Genomic DNA, 16,767 nt, shown 5'->3' with positions numbered 1-16,767 from the left:
AAGGGGCTGCCCCTAAGCAAAGCACATGGTAGAAGTCCATATCCCACCCCTGAGCCTCCTCCTTAAAATCCCACAGGAGGAATCTACCCTCTCTACAGAGAATAAATTTGAAAACAGAAGTATTAACGAAAGCTTTCCCAAGATGTGCACAATGCAGATCTCATGGGAGAAAGGTCCTCTTGAGTCATTAGATGTGAAAGTACTTATTGTACCTCTCGGAAAGATTCCAAATACACATCAGCATATTACAGCATTCTAGCCATTCTATTTCATAATTTTTTTTTGACATTTTATTGCATAATATTAAAGCATCCGAAAACGTCCCATCTCGAGGCTCCTGATAAATGAGCAATAGTTGAGTTTCACAAAGTGCTACGTTTTAGGTGTCCCTGGTCTGACCCTTTCAGGGTAATCATAACCCCACCCCAGTGCCATCGTGTAATCATATCCATCAAAAATACAGGCATGAAACACGAAGTAACGTTTTTGTTTTATCTTATAATTTGGCACATTAGAAAGGTTTTTAAGTAAAACGTATGCATAAATGAAGACCTGCCTCAGCTCATTATATTGTGATGTGTGTTACTAATGAAATAAAAAAAAAAAAATGAAATAGGTACTAATAAAAGTGGTCCACAGCCCTTCTTTCTGAATTTATTTGTTTTTCCTTTTTTAAAACTTACAGCAAGGTTGTAAACCTGGTTTTTAGACTGGAAATGGGGGAGGAAAAAAAATAGTTTCAGACTGATAACAGTGAGAAGTGAGAGCTGATAAACTTAAAGGGTCAGACATAAACGCAGGGAAAAAGGACCCAATCACAAACTCTGAGAGCAGCTGGGGCGGTGAGAGTGCAGGGTGGGGGGACATTTTGAGAGGCACACTGGAGAGAACAGGAGGATGAAAGGTCTTCTAATAGTGCACCCGAGGTATCACAAAGGGCATGTTGCTTAAAAAGGAGAGAATTATGTACACATTTTAGGAGCAGTTCTATTCAAAATAGAACATTCACAGCAGAACAGAGGTTTGGGTTCCATGTCTCTACCAGTAAATTCTCTGGGCTTTAGGAAAATGGGCTCTCAGAGAATTCATCCTCCAGGAAGCTCTGCGTTTGAGATATTTTTGTGCTGCAGGCATATTCAATTCTGATCCTTATGCTTTGAAACAGGTTCTGTCCAGTGCCCTTACAGCAGCTTTGTCTGGAAGATGCGATCAAGACATCCTTCGGCCCCTGCTGACATTCCATGAGGATGAAGCATCTGTTTTTGCTATGAAGGAACTGTGTGCCCTGCCCGGGTCAGAAGCGTATTCTCTGATTGTGTTGATGAGTAGAAACCTGAACCTGCGGAGTTTCATCTACAAAGTAAGGAGAAAGCGACAACGGTGGGGGCTTGGTCTGAGAGGGCAGTTTCTGTTCTGTGTGGAGCTGCGGACTTGCTCTGAGTTGAAGACAGTCCGCAGGTGCTTCAGCAGGAGGGCCGTGGGAAGGCCTCGCTCAGCCTTGGCCGCACCTGGGGCCACTTGTCTGCTGACTTCGGGTGTGTGGTCCAGGAGGCTTGTGGGAATAAAGGGGCGCTCAGGAAACCTTCAGGGAGGTCCTTGGGGGTCAGGCCCATGGGACGTTTGACCTAGGGTTGGTGGTGGTCGTCTACACGGTTAATTGCTTAACTTGGAAGGACCAGCAACGTTGTTGCTGGGGTTGTCAGCCTCCCGTCCTCTTTATGGGTGCCTTCTGGGAGTTTTTTTTTTTTTTCTGGGAGTTTATCCGGGAAAGCGGGACAGCGGCTCCTTCCAGGGGCATAGGGAGAGTAACCAGCGCCCAGGGGCATCTCTATGTCCCCTTCACCGCCCCCCCAATTTCAAGATGAGTAGTCGTTGATACCTGCTATGCGTCAGCAGAAACACCTCCCCCCACCTCGCCCCCTTCTTCTCCTGTTCCGCTGCCTCAGTCAGGCACCTTTCACATTTGTGGCCCACTTACCATTCTCTTCTGGACACTTGGACTTGTGCCTAGGGGCCAGTGCCCCCACTTTGCGCCACCCCTCTCTCTCTGCACCCTGGGCTGTGGCCTTCTCCACTCCCTACTGTGCCCTCGGTGTGGGTGTGGCGCTCCCTCCTACTGGCCTCGAACCAAGGCCTGTGCTTGGGAAGGGCGCGGTGGTGGGGCAGGGAGGCAAACGGTAGACCTCAAAGCCCTGTGTGTATCTATCTGCTCTCTGCCTGCCCTATGGCACTCCCACATGCAGTGGTGTGCAGGCCCTGAAGGGGCGTGAAATCTAAGCATCATGGTGTATGCAGGAAAGAGTTGAAAATGGAAGGCAAATATAGCTATCCCAAAGGTAAGGCCAGAGGACATCACTAGAGGCAACTAGTCTCGACCTAGCTCTCCTGCTCCCAGCTGGACCCCTCTCTGAAGTTCCTCTTTTTTCTGGCCTACAGTGATTGAATCTTTACTTATCTTTCCACAGATTTCACCCTTACCCTTGGAGTCTCCTACCAATTTCTGTTGTTCTCCCCCAAAGGATGTGTGTCACAAAATTCAGGTTAATTAAAGATGCCTTGGGGATTGCAGTATGACAAAGTGGCTTTAGGTACCCCAGTGTTGCAGGTGGAAACCCCAGGTTCTGCTCAGCATGACTTGTTACAGCCAATAAACAAGAGGCTGAGGTGGGAAATCAGAAAGGCAGCTTTATTTTGTTGAGCAAGGAAAGGAGCAGTTGAGGCTGTTACCTCCAAGACTGTTTGAAGGCGGCTTGGGGAGGTGGGCTTTTATAGAGCAGACAAGGAAATGCAAATTCATCATGAATATTCAGGATTGACCTCTATGCAGGTGCTCAGGGTTTGGGGATGACTGTGCATTTTCTCCAGAAAATGATTCAATTCTCTGGGATGGAGGAAGGTTTTTTTTTTTCCCCCCATTAGTCTGTTAAGTCTCCACCTTGAGGCCATCTGTGACCTGGTCTGTGGTTATCTTGTCAAAGACAATTTTAGAAGAATGTGCAGCTTATTCTGGGTAAGCTAGAGCAGGTGTCTCTTAGAAGCATTGGGCTCTGAGGCTGTCTGTCTCACTTTGTCCAGAATAGCCATGGAGTTTAGGGAAGAGGAGATTTGCCACTCCAAGTCTTCCAAACAGTCCAGGGTGAACATATGTATTCTAAGTCTAATTTCCTTCATGATCTTCCTTCCTATTACTCCAAAAATTTAGTGGATAAATGCTGGGTTAAACACATACGTGCACACACACACATACACACACACACTCCAGAAAGAAATATTAATTTTAAGAACTAGTACATTGTAAGCCTGTAAAGAGGATAAACATTCCCTAAATGTCCACCCATAATTTGCAAGGCCACCTCTATCTCAGTAGAATTAATATTTAAAGCTCATGCACAGAACAATGTTAGTTCTGCATGCTTTCATCACCCCACCCCTGCTTTCCAACTTTACAATATGCCCTTTGAGGCCCGCTAGGAATCAGATGCACGTCCACTGATGAGTCATGTATAGTGCTCATTCTATTATGTGCACAAAGTCCCGGCCAGACATTTGAAATCCATGCTTCTAAGGGCCCAAGTGATTGCTTTGCTAAAGGCCATCATCCTCGCCAAGATTTCTCTCCAGGATGAGATATTGGGCTGGATTCAATCTCCCAGCCTCAATAAAAGTGACACCACCATTAATAATAACAAATCCGACTTCTTAGATTCCTTCTATATGCATGGCTCTGTGAAGGTTGATTAATCCATGATATTGCTCAGGGAAAGGAGAGCATTTCAAAATCCATACACCGCTAGCTACTGCAGCCAGGACTCAACCGCAGCTTCATCTCACTCCAAAGTGCGTGTGCTTTCTGTCCCACTCGGCTGGCTCTCTGCCACAACCATGGATTTGGAAGTCTTTTGCAGAACATTATTTGCTGTGCGAATCCGATGTTTTCATCTGCTCTGTCAGTGATATGACTCAATTCCAGTCATTCCCCACCGTAAGTCAGGGGTCTGTATGTGCTACTTCTAGAGTGGGGCTGTAATTAGAAAGGGAAGTAGACAGTGACGAAAGCCTCCATAACATTTCTATTGCTTGAGCTGTAGCCATTGTCTTAACTGACAGACCACATTATTATTAGTTGCACACATCTGAGAAAGATTGAGCTGTAATCTCAGGGGCCTCGTGGGTCAGCCACAGAGCCAGCAGCTAAGGGGCAGTCGCAGAACTTTAATGAGCAAGAATATGAAGCAATGATAAGCTAGGTCTTTGGCCTGAGTCTGAAACACTGAAAATTCAATATGCGAATGTCATGCGAAGTGAGGAGATTTGCTGGGATTTTTCTCTCTCTGTTTTGTGGGAAGAGCTTTTGGTAATTTACCCATTCATTCAACAAACACTTATTGAGCAACTAATACTGCCAGACAGTCTTCTGTTCTTTGTGGCTGCATAAATGATCAAAATAGGTGATAGTCGCTGCTTTCACAGAATTTACATTCTAGAACAAAGAATATACAAATAGTAAAATATACATTGTGCCAGGTTATGATAGCACCATAAAGGTTTCAAAGGGCATGGATATTTTTTAAATACCTGGATTAAATGCACAGCTCTGGACCTTTCTCACTGTGAGACTTGAGGAAGCCCTTCAATCTTTTGGAACCTCGGTTTTCCCATCCATAAAATGAGCATTATAATGCACACCTCAGAGGTAATAAAAAAACCAAACCCATTGCCATCGAGTTGATTCCGACTCATAGTGCCTCCAACAGGACAGAGTAGAACTGCCCCATACAGTTTCCAAGGAACGGCGGTGGATTCGAACTGCCGACCTTTTGGTTAGCTGTCCAAACGCATTAGGAGGTTTGAAATGATGTGTGAAAGCTTTGTATATAGTGAAGCGGTAGATAAATGTAAATTGTCTTACATGAAAGAGCTGCTTTATTTTGCATTCTTCTCCAATGCCTACTTCAGATACTTCAAAGTTATGAAGAAATATTTTGAAAAAGATTTGAATTTCAACAGCAGATCACGTTGGTTCTTGGTTTACATTTTAGCAGTATTGGTAAATTTTAGTGTGTTCTAAAGCACTGAGCTACATATACTCTAATAAAGAAGATTTTTATATATTAGTACATGAATATCTCTCAGGTTCAAGAGAATCAAATAATCATGTTTTCATGGCTCAAAAGATGTTGATTATTGTTTTTTTTTTTTGTCCCCTTTGAGACTCTGATACCTTCTGAAGCAAAAAGCTTGCTCATCTCCCTGTTGGATGTGGTTTCCAGTATCAGCTCTCTCCTTGCCAAAGCCCAGCGTGTCCTTGAATACCTTCCTGAATTTCTTCAAGCATTTAAAATTACAGCCTTGCTAGATATGCCTGCCTTACAACAGGTATGTGTTTGATCTTTGCCCTTGGGGAAATATTCAAATTTGCTCTTTCTTTGTATTTGCTCCTTTTTTGCCTGTATTTCTCTTCTAACATCTAAAATTTGCATGAGACAGCAAAACCTAAGAACCAAAATATCTTTTAAAGGCTCTGGGGGCAACAGACAAAGAGCAAGGCCTCATATCTCCCTAACTAGCTAGGTGAAGTAGATTTTGTTCATCTACATCCTACTGACTATGAGGTTGTGATAGCTCATGTACTGTCTATAAAGTAAGAAATCACCAAATCAACTATTAGTATAAATGAGATTTCAAGGGGGTGCTTAACTGCTTTCATAAATTTTTCAAAAAAAAAAAAAAAAACCACAACAGTTATTTATATGTAAATAATTGGCTGACAAATTCCAGATCATTCACTGAAAATACAAATATGAATTTGGATTAGGTTAGTGGCTTGATATTAGTTTTTGCTTGAAATCTTTTTTGCCTGGGCTGGAACTGACAGGGGAAGAGTAGGAGCATGGGTTTATCTGGAGTTAAAGGTCTAGGATGAGGGGCCAGATCACAGTGTCCTTGAGCTACTTTCGAGGCAGTGCGTCAGCATGTTTATCATTGGATGCATAATTTGAATAGATGTCACTTATCTGGGCAATTTGGCAGTACAGACACACATTAAGGTTCTTAATGAGTCTGAGTTAGTGATACATTATGAATTAATAGTTGCAAGCCAAACAACAAGAATTCTGGGGTGTGTGTGTTGTGTGTGTGTGTGTGACATTTTTCTACCAGGTATATCGGCCAGCAAGGTCTTTGCACCTATCTGAATATTATACCAAGGACAGAAAAGACTAATACAGAAATTTGACTGAACATCTTGTATATTTACTCAAATGAGGGACCACACTTTCAGAAGGTGGTGAGGGAATTATATTAAGTTACTAATTAATTGCATTTTTTTCTTACGTTTTCAGGTTTCACAAAAAGGCCAACCCAGAAGTTCACCCTTTGATTCTTTCCAGTCTGTGATGAAGATGGTTTGCAAAGAGCAAGCATCTTTCCTTAGCAACTCCAACACATTTATTGATTTGCCCAGAGTTAATGATCTCTTGGAAGGTGACAAGGAAAAATTCAACATTCCTGAAGACTCTAGTAAGACAATAGCAATCCATATTGGATTTAGATTAATTTGTATGTTGATTATTAACCCTACTTTACACTGAATAATTTATCTGTGTAGAAGCCTTGTACACACTGGCAAAGAATTTTCCACCTCCACCACTTTTACCTTTATCCCTCGTTTTTATAAAGGCCACCAAAAGCTGGAGGGACTGTTGACTTTGAAAACCCCAGTGCCCTGAGCATACACGAGTTCTCTCATCTGTGACGTCAAGGAATTGGGTGTGAAACACATAACACACCTGAAAACCTAGCCTCTTTGTAACCTCTGGCTACCAGCAAGGGGGAGAGATCTAGGCAGGGAGACCCAGAGAACCGTCTTGGCCCTGGCAAAGTGGCTATATCCTATAACAAAGAGAAGCCATGTGCAACCTCTTACAAGTCTGCTGTCCATACAGCTCAATTGCAGCTGAAAGGTGATTGATGTGTGATTTCTCTGCCCCACTTTAACCCGATACTGTTGAGTCAATTCCAACTCATGGTGACCCCATGTGTTACAGAATAGAACTGCTCCATAGGGTTTTTTTTTTGGCTATAATCTTATGAAAGCAGATCACCAGTGGCTTTTTTCTGTGGCTCTGCTGAATGGGTTAGAATCACCAACCTTCAGGTTAGTAGTTGAGTACATTTTAAGTGAATACATTTTAATTAGAAAGGCAGATTAAACACGTTGGTTAAGAGTAAGAGTTTTTAAGCTTAGGTCATTCAGCCCCTCTAATAACAAGTTGTATGTCTTTGGTCACATTATTTTATCTCTCTGAGTCATGTTAGTCCCCTCCATAAAGTGGAAACAATAATAGCTACTTCATAAAGTTGTTATCCCCCATGTGTCTGTCAGCTCGTTATACTGTGGGGGCTTGCGTGTTGCTGTGATGCTGGAAGCTATGCCACTAGTATTCAGATACCAGCAGGGTTGCCCATGGTGGACAGTTTTCAGCAGAGCTTCCAGACTAAAACAGACTAGGAAGAAGGACCCAGGAGTTTACTTCTGAAAAGAATTAGCCGGTGAAAACCTATTCATAGCAGTGGAACATTGCATGATATAGTGCTGGAAGATGAGCCCTCTGGGTTGGAAGGCACTCAAACGATAACTGAGGAAGAGCTGCCTCCTCAAAATAGAGTTGACCTTAATGATGTGGTTGGAGTCAAGCTTTTGAGACCTTCATTTGCCGATGTGGCACAACTCAAAACGAGTTGTTATACCAGAAAAAAAGTGTTATGAGGCATAAAGGAGATGATGCATATTAATTGCTTGGTAGAAATCTATCCTAGCATATTAGTTTACTATGCTGCATAACAAATTAATACCAATTTAGTGGCTAATAACAACACAAATTTATTATCTCATAGTTTTCATGGATCCAGAGTCTGGGTACTGGTTAGCTTGGTCCTCTGCTCAGGGTCTCCCAAGGCTGCATTCATGCTGTTGGCCAGAGGTAGCATCCTCTTCTAAGTTCATGAGGTTGGCAGAATTTATTTCCTTGCAGCTGTAGAACTCATGGTGGCACCATATTCAAGCGCAGCAGGAGCATCTCTCTGATACTTTCAGTCTTTTTTAAAGGGCTCATTTGTTTAGGTCAGACCCACCCAAGATAATTTCCATTTTAATTAACTCCAAGTCAACTCATTAGGAGCCTTAATTACATCTTCAAAAGTCCTTCATCATTGACATGTAACTTAATCATAAGAGCGGCATCCATCCTATTCAGAGATTCTGTCAACATACAGGAGATTAAATAAAATGTGAACACCAGGGGGCCATTTTAGAATTCCTCCTACCACACCCAAGATATGTCTTTATATACTTTTGCCTGTGATAGAACTAAGGACAGAGGTGTTGGTGGGACTGAGGAAGATGAGGAGCATGAGACTATCTAGAGTTGGAGGTGTAGGATGAAAAGCCAGATTAAAAAGGCCCTCAGGGTTACCTTAGAGATATCATGTCAACATGTTCATCAACTGATGTATAATTAAGAAAGCGGTCAAATACTCTGGGCAATTTGAGAGCGTAGGCACACATTAAGGCTATTGCCATATTAATAATTTTTGTTGTATCTTTCCTTAATCCTTAAAAAATAAAAAAAATTTTATTTTCTCTCATTTTTTGCATTTGCAATTCTTGAGGGTTATACATTATCCATCCATCAGTCCATCCATCCATTCATCCACCCACCCACCCACCCACCCATCCATCCATCTACCCATCCACCCATCCATCCATCCACCTGTCCGTCCATCCATCCATCTATCCATCCATCCAATCATTCAGCTAACATTGAGGATCTGACATTGTAGGTCCTCTCACTCATTTTATTTCAAATGATTATCACACTAACCATTGGGAAATTATTAGTATACTCATTTTCCAGATGACATGGTGGAAGCTCAGAAAAGGTTGAATGACATGGCTTACAGGTGGCAGATGTTAGGATTCCTGGTTTCAAATTCTTTATTCTGTACACATGTATTAGTATGTCTTTTCTGAAATCAAAATTGCCACTACCTATATGAAGCTGATAATTTAAAGAGTAAGTTGCTAAAATATCAGTAAGACCAGCCTTTATAACTCAATGCTTTAAAATTCGTTATATAATCATGCTCTTAATTTATATCTGAAGGGACTATTTCTGTAAATTTTATTGTAATTGCTGAATAAAAGTAATTGTTTTTTCTTTTGAAATGGAGAATGAGGTAGAAATTAACAGTTAAAATCACTACAACAGTACTCTTTATACCTTGTGTATTAAATGTCATGCTATCAAAGCTAAGGTAATATTTTCATATTAAATGTTCTCTTTGGGGTTAAAAAAACTAGTTATACTAAGCGAGCCATACAAACTTAAAACCTTAAGATATTTTATTATTCATCATTATGATGATGAAGTCTCTACCTTCATCAGAAACCTATTGATTTAGACAATTTAGTCAAACAAATGTTCACTTGAAACCAAACAGCCCCACAACAATGATGACAGCCACCACAAGGAATGGATTGTTTGAGTGAAAACAAGGGATTTCATCTATTAAAAGTAGTAAGTTTAATAGTTCTGCATAGGTGCAGCAAAGAAAATTCAGTAGCACCACGCACAGCTAACTGCATGAGAAAAACCTGCATATAGTCTTTGTATTGTGACTGCTGAATTGAGGATTTTCTAAATTAAAAACCAGATTAATTTTTTCATTACCATTTTCATGTTGGGATGTCTAGGTTGTCACTCATTGCTCTTCTTGCTAACTTAGTTTGAAAATGTGAGGGTCATGCTTTCCTTTCTTTCAAATGATTGAAGTAGGCACAGTAACTGGAAATTGCATGTGAGACAAGAGCTATTAAGGTTGAGACAAGAAAAAATATTCTGAATTCAGTGCCCAAGTTCAGAGTTGGGTCATGAAAGATATGTCTCAAACATTCCTTGAGAAATATAACATTGTGGTTATGTAAATGAATTTTCCTATTATCTCGGGAATTCTGTATCATAAGTAATATATATAGCCATATAAACATTTGTATTTTTTTTTAAATTATGACAGCACCATTTTGTTTGAAGCTTTATCAAGAAATTCTACAGTTTCCAAATGGTGCTTTGGTGTGGGCCTTCCTAAAACCTATATTACACGGAAAAATACTGTACACACCAAACACTCCGGAGGTCAATAAAGTTATTCAAAAGGTAAGTTTAAATGAATGAAAATCTTACAGACCATACAAGCACTACACTGGGAGGAAATCTTTTAAAATGTTTATGGTTAATTATTATAGGCATTGGATTACATACATTTTTCTTATGTGAGTTAGCATTTTTCTTGGCCTGGTTTTTTTTCCTGTTGTTAAAATTAGATTTGCTGAGTCATTCTTTTAGAGGGCACTTCCGAGGTAGGGGCATTGTTTAAGAACAAATGTTGCCATCGAGTCGATTCCGACTCATAGCGACCCTATAGGACAGAGCAGAACTGCCCCACAGAGTTTCCAAGGAGCACCTGATAGATTAGAACTGCTGACCTTTTGGTAACATTTAACCATTATGTCACCAGGGTTTCCTAAGAACAACTAGTTATTTCCTAAGAACAACTAGTGCATTAAAATTATGAAACTCTGATATTGAAAGTTGAGGTCCCTGTGTGGTGCAGATGGTTTGAACTTGGTAGCTAACCAGAAGGTTGGCTGTTTGAACCCACCCAATGGTGTCACAGAAGAAGGATCTGGCGATCTGCTCCTGTAAAGATCACAGCCAAGAAAATCCTACAGAGCAGTTCTACTCTGTAACACACGGGGTCACCATGAGTTGGAATCGATTTGATGGGAATTGTCTTAGTCATCTAGTGCTGCTATAACAGAAATACCTCAAGGGGATGGCTTTAACAAAGAGAAATTTATTCTGTCACTGACTAGTAGGCTACAAGTCCAAATTTAGGGCGTCAGCTCCAGGGAAAGGCTTTCTGTCTCTGTCGGCTCTGGAGGAAGGTCCTTGTCATCAGTCTTCCCTTGTTCTAGGAGGATCTCAGTGCAGGAACCTCAGGTCCAAAGGACACGCTTTGCTCCCAGCACTGCTTTCTTGGTGGTATGAGGTCCTCATGTCTCTCTGCTCACTTCTCGCTTTTATATCTCAAAAGAGATTGGCTTAAGACACTAATCTTGTAAACCTCATCAGTTTAACTACCGCTAATCCATTCTATTACATCATAGTGATAGGATTTACAACATACAGGGAAATCACATCAGATGATAAAATGGTAGACATCATATAATCACACAAAGGAATCATGACCTCGACAAGCTGACAGATATTTTTTTGGGACTCAATTCTATCTATCCATGACAGCAATGCTTTTTTTTTTTTTAAACATATTTAAAGTTGAGGACAATTACACAGAAAAAAAGACTGTCTCAGGCTATCCAAAGAGAAGTTCCAGAAAAACTTTTAGAAAACCGATGCTAACCATTTTTTGCTTGGTGCACATAGTAAAAAAAAAAAAAATCAGGCATGGCACACCCAAACACTGAATTAATAGTGTTTTGGAAAGTGCTATTTCCTGAATAGTCTGAGAGGCTTTATCTACTTGACTCAACTGAGAATAAGCTGAGATGAAGAGGCCAAGACAGAGGTTATGGCTCTGCTTGTTCTTCCTTGTTCTATCTTGTTTTTCAACTTCTAGTATTAGTTACTACAGTATGTATTATTAATATTTGCATTTTCTTTTCAAATAATTGTGTTGTATATTTGGGGGAGGTCTTTGTTTTCTTGTCTGACAGTAGCTTATACTCTTCTCTTGCTTGTAGGTTACCTGTAAAGGTGACACTTTACCCACCTTAAAAGGGAAGATGTGACTTTTACTGTCAAACTCAGAAAAGGAGAGAGGAAAAGAAGATCAACTTCTAAGCTTTAAATAGCATTTGCAACTGAAGAGATTAAAAGTTAAAGTGGCATGTGGGCATGCCATTGGTTAAAGCATTAAACAAGTTATTGTGATAAAATAGATAAAACAAAAAAATTCCATTTTACCACTTTTAAATTTACAATTTAGTGACACTAATGACATTCACCATATTGTGCAACCATCACTACTATCTACTTCCAGAACTTTCTATCACACCCAAAAGAAACTCAATACCCGCTAATCAATGACTCCTTTTTTCCCCTCCCTCCCACACCTGGTAATCAGTAATCTACTTTCTGTTTCTGTACATTTGCCTATTCAAGATATTTCATATTAGTGGGATTATAGAATATTCGTCCATTTGTGACTGACTTATTTTGTTCAGCATAGTATTTTCCAGGTCCATCCATGTGGTAGCATGTATTAGGACTTCATTTCTCTGTATGGCCAAGTAATATTCCCTTGTACATTTTTTATCCATTCACAAGCTGATAGACACTTGGGTCGTTTCCATCTTTTGACCGTTGTGAATACTGCTGCAGTGAACATTGCTGTACAGGCCTCTGTTTGTATTCCTGCTTTCAGTTCTTTTCAGTATACACCTATATACTTAACAGTGGAATTGCTGAGTCATGTGGTAATTTTAAGAACCATGGTGACACAGTGATAATTTTATCTTTAACTTTCTGACTAAAGAATTTTGGATCAAACTAGCTCTTACATGCTATGCCTTCCCTGGGCTTGCTTTCCCCCCTTGTAACAGAATTTGGGTGCTGCCTTTACCCGTGTATTTTCAATGGTATTTAATAACTTTTTTTATTTATTCATTTATTGTGCTTTAGGTGAAAGTTTACAAACCAAGTCAATCTCTCATACAAAAACTTACATACACCTTGCTATATACTCCTAGTTGCTCTCCCTCTGATGAGACAGAATACTCCTTCCCTCTACTCTCTCTTTTTGTGTCCATTTAGACAGTTTCTGACCCTCTTTGCCCTCTCATCTCCCCTCCAGATGGAGCTGCCCACATAGACTCATGTGTCTACTTGAACCAAGATGCTCGCTCTTCAGCAGTATCATTTTCTATCCCATAGTCCAGTCTAATCCCTATCTGAAGAGCTGGCTTTGGGAATGGTTCCTGTCTTGGGCTAACAGAAGGTCTGGGGGCAATAACCTCTGGGGTCCTTCTAGTCTCAGTCAGACCATTAAGTCTGGTCTTTTTACACGAATATAGGGTCTGCATCCTACTGGTCTCCTGCTGCCTCAGGGGTTCTCTGTTGTGTTCCCTGTCAGAGCAGTCATCGGTTGTGGCGGGATATCGTCTAGTTCTTCTGGTCTCAGGCTGAGGTAGTCTCTGGTTCATGTGGCTCCTTCTGTCTCTTGGGCTCGTAATTACCTTGTGTCTTTGGTGTTCTTCATTCTCCTTTGATCCAGCTGGGTTGAGACCAATTGATGCATCTTAGATGGCTGCTTGCTAGCGTTTAATAACCCAGATGCCACTCTCCAAAGTGGAATGCAGAATGTTTTCTTAATAGATTTTATTATGCCAATTGACTTAGATGTCCCCTGAAACCATGGTCCCCAAACCCCTGTCCCTGCTATGCTGGCCTTTGAAGCGTTCAGTTTATTAAGGAAACTTCTTTGCTTTTGGTTTAGTCCAGTTGTGCTGACCTTTCCTGTATTGTGTGTTGTCTTCCCCTTCACCTAAAATAGTTCTTGTCTACTATCTAATCAGTGCAAACCTCTCTCCCTCCCGCCTTCCCCACTCTCGTACCTGTCAAAGAATATTTTCTTCTGTGTTACAACTATTTTTTGAGTCCTTATAGTAGTGGTCTCATAAAATATTTGTCCTTTTGCAACTGACTAATTTCACTCAGCATAATGCCTTCCAGGTTCCTCCATGTTATGAAATGTTTTACAGATTCCTCACTGTTCTTTATCGATGCATAGTATTCTGTTGTGTGAATATACCATAATTTATTTATCCATTCATCTCTTGATGGACACCTTGGTTGCTTCCATCTTTTTGCTATTGTAAGCAATGCTGCAATAAACATGGGTGTGCGTATATCTGTTCGTGTAAAGGCTCTTATCTCTCTAGGATGTATTCCAAGGAATAGGATTGCTGGATCCTATGGTAGTTCTATTTCTAGCTTTTTAAGGAAGCGCCAAATCGATTTCCAAAGTGGTTGTACCATTTTTCATTCCCACCAGCAGTGTATAAGTGTTCCAATCTCTCCACAGCCTCTCCAACATTTATTATTTTGTGTTTTTTGAATTAAAGCCCGCCTTGTTGGAGTGAGATGAAATCTGATTGTAGTTTTGATCTGCATTTCTCTAATGGCTAATGATTGTGAACATTTCCTTATATATCTGTTAGCTACCTGAATGTCTTCTTTAGTGAAGTGTCTATTCATATCTTTTGCCCATTTTTTAATTGGGTTATTTGTCTTTTTGCAGTTAAGTTTTTGCAGTATCATGTAGATTTTAGAGATCAGGTGCTGATCAGAAATGTCATAGTTAAAAACTTTTTCCCAGTCTGTATGTAGCCTTTTTACTCTTTCGGTGAAGTCTTTGGATGCGCATAGGTGTTTGATTTTTAGGAGCTCCCAGTTATCTAGTTTTTCTTCTATATTGTTTGTAATGTTTTGTATACTGTTTATGCCACGTATTAGGGCTCCTAACATTGTCCGTATTTTTTCTTCCATGATCTTTATCGTTTTAGATTTTATATTTAGGTCTTTGATTCATTTTGAGTTAGTTTTTGTGCATGGAGTGAGGTATGGGTCTTGTTTCATTTTTTTGCAGATGGATATCCAGTTATGCCAGCACCATTTGTTAAAAAGACTGTCTTTTCCCCATTTTAACTGTTTTGGGGCCTTTGTCAAATATCAACTGCTCATATGTGGATGGATTTATGTCTGGATTCTCAATTCTGTTCCATTGGTCTATGTATCTGTTGTTGTACCAGTACCAGCCTGTTTTGACTACTGTGACAGTACAATAGGTTCTAAAATCAGATAGAGTAAGGCCACCCACTTTGTTCTTTTTCAGTAATGCCTTATTTATCCGGGGCCTCTTTCCTTTCCGTATGAAGTTGGAGATTTGTTTCTCCATCTCATTAAAGAATGTCGTTGGGATTTGGATCGGAATTGCATTAAATGTATAGATCACTTTTGGCAGAATAGACATTTTTGTAATGTTAAGTCTTCCTATCCACGAGCAAGGTATGTTCTTCCAATTATGTAAGTCTCTTTTGGTTTCTTGCAGAAGTGTACCATAGTTTTCCTTGTATAAGTCTTTTACATCTCTGGTAAGATTTATTCCTAAGTATTTTATCTTCTTGGGGGCTACTGTAAATGGCATTGATTTGGTGATTTCCTCTTCGATGTTCTTTTTGTTGGTGTAGAGGAATCCAAGTGATTTTTGTATGTTTATCTTGTATCCCGATACTCTGCTGAACTCTTCTATTAGTTTCAGTAGTTTTCTGGAGGATTCTTTAGGGTTTTCTGTGTATAAGATCATGTCATCTGCAAATAGAGATACTTTTACTTCTTCCTTGCCAAACTGGATGCCCTTTATATCTTTATCTAGCCTAATTGCCCTGGCTATTGTGCTTCCAGCACAATGTTGAATTAGAGTGGTGATAAAGGGCATCCTCATCTGGCTCCTGATCTCAATGGGAATGTTTTCAGACTCTCTCCATTTAGGGTGATATTGGCTGTTGGCTTTGTATAAATGCCCTTTATTATGTTGAGGAATTTTCCTTCTATTCCTATCTTGCTGAGAGTTTTTATCATGAATGAGTGTTGAACTTTGTCAAATGCCTTTTCTGCATCAATTGATAAAATCATGTGATTCTTGTCTTTTGTTTTATTGATGTGGTAGATTGTATTAATTGTTTTTCTAATGTTGAACCATCCCTGCATACCTGGTGTGAATCCCACTTGGTCATGGTGAATTATTTTTTTGGTATGTTGTTGAATTCTATTGGCTAGAATTTTTTTTGAGGATTTTTGCATTTACGTTCAGGAGCGATATAGGTCTATAATTTTCTTTTCTTGTGGTGTCTTTACCTGGTTTTGGTATCAGGGATATGGTGGCTTCATAGAATGAGTTTTGGACTATTCCGTCCTTTTCTATGCTCTGAAATACCTTTAGTAGTAGTGGTGTTAACTCTTCTCTGAAAGTTTGGTAGAACTCTGCAGTGAACCCATCCGGACCAGGGCTTTTTTTTGTTGGGAGTTTTTTTTATTGCCTTTTCAATCTCTTCTTTTGTTATGGGTCTATTTAGTTGTTCTACCTCTGTTTGTGTTTAGGTAGGTAGTGTGTTTCTAGGAATTCATCCATTTCTTCTAGGTTTGCAAATTTCTTTGAGTATAGGTTTTCATAGTAATCTGATATGATTCTTTTAATTTCAGTTGGGTCTGTTGTAATACCGCCCTTCTCATTTCTTATTTGGGTTATTTGCTTCCTCTCCTTTTTTTTTTTTTTGGTCAGCTTGGCCAATGGTTTATCAATTTTGTTGATTTTTTCAAAAAACCAGCTTTTGGTCTTGTTAATTCCTTCAATTGATTTTCTGTCTTCTATTTCATTTAGTTCAGTTCTAATTTTTATTATTTGTTTTCTTCTGGTGCCTGTGGGTTTCTTTTGTTGCTCTCTATTTGTTCAAGTTGTAGTAATCATTCTTTGTTTTTGATCCTTTCTTCTTTTTGGATGTGTGCATTTATTGATATAAATTGGCCTCCTAGAACCACTTTTGCTGTGTCCCAAAGGTCCTGATAGGAAGTGTTTTAATTCTCACTGGGTTCTCTGAATTTCTTTATTCCATCTTTAATGTCTTCTATA

The 16,767-nt window shown here is 39.9% G+C and overlaps 1 protein-coding gene across 1 annotated transcript in view; it reads left to right on the top strand.

Annotated features, from left to right (window-relative positions):
• The window catches only part of ABCA13 (ATP binding cassette subfamily A member 13), a 570,776-nt gene that overhangs the window by 164,597 nt on the left and 389,412 nt on the right, over positions 1–16,767 (top strand). The window contains 4 exon segments of the mRNA XM_049894281.1: positions 1,166–1,360; positions 5,212–5,376; positions 6,342–6,519; positions 10,075–10,214. Of these exon segments, the coding sequence (XP_049750238.1) occupies positions 1,166–1,360; positions 5,212–5,376; positions 6,342–6,519; positions 10,075–10,214 (678 nt within the window).

The sequence above is a fragment of the Elephas maximus genome, chromosome 8, assembly GCF_024166365.1.
Source record: "Elephas maximus indicus isolate mEleMax1 chromosome 8, mEleMax1 primary haplotype, whole genome shotgun sequence".
NCBI classification, from domain to species: Eukaryota; Metazoa; Chordata; class Mammalia; order Proboscidea; family Elephantidae; genus Elephas; species Elephas maximus.
The sequence above is the reverse complement of the archived record's forward strand: the minus strand, read 5'-3'. Positions and strand labels throughout refer to the sequence as shown.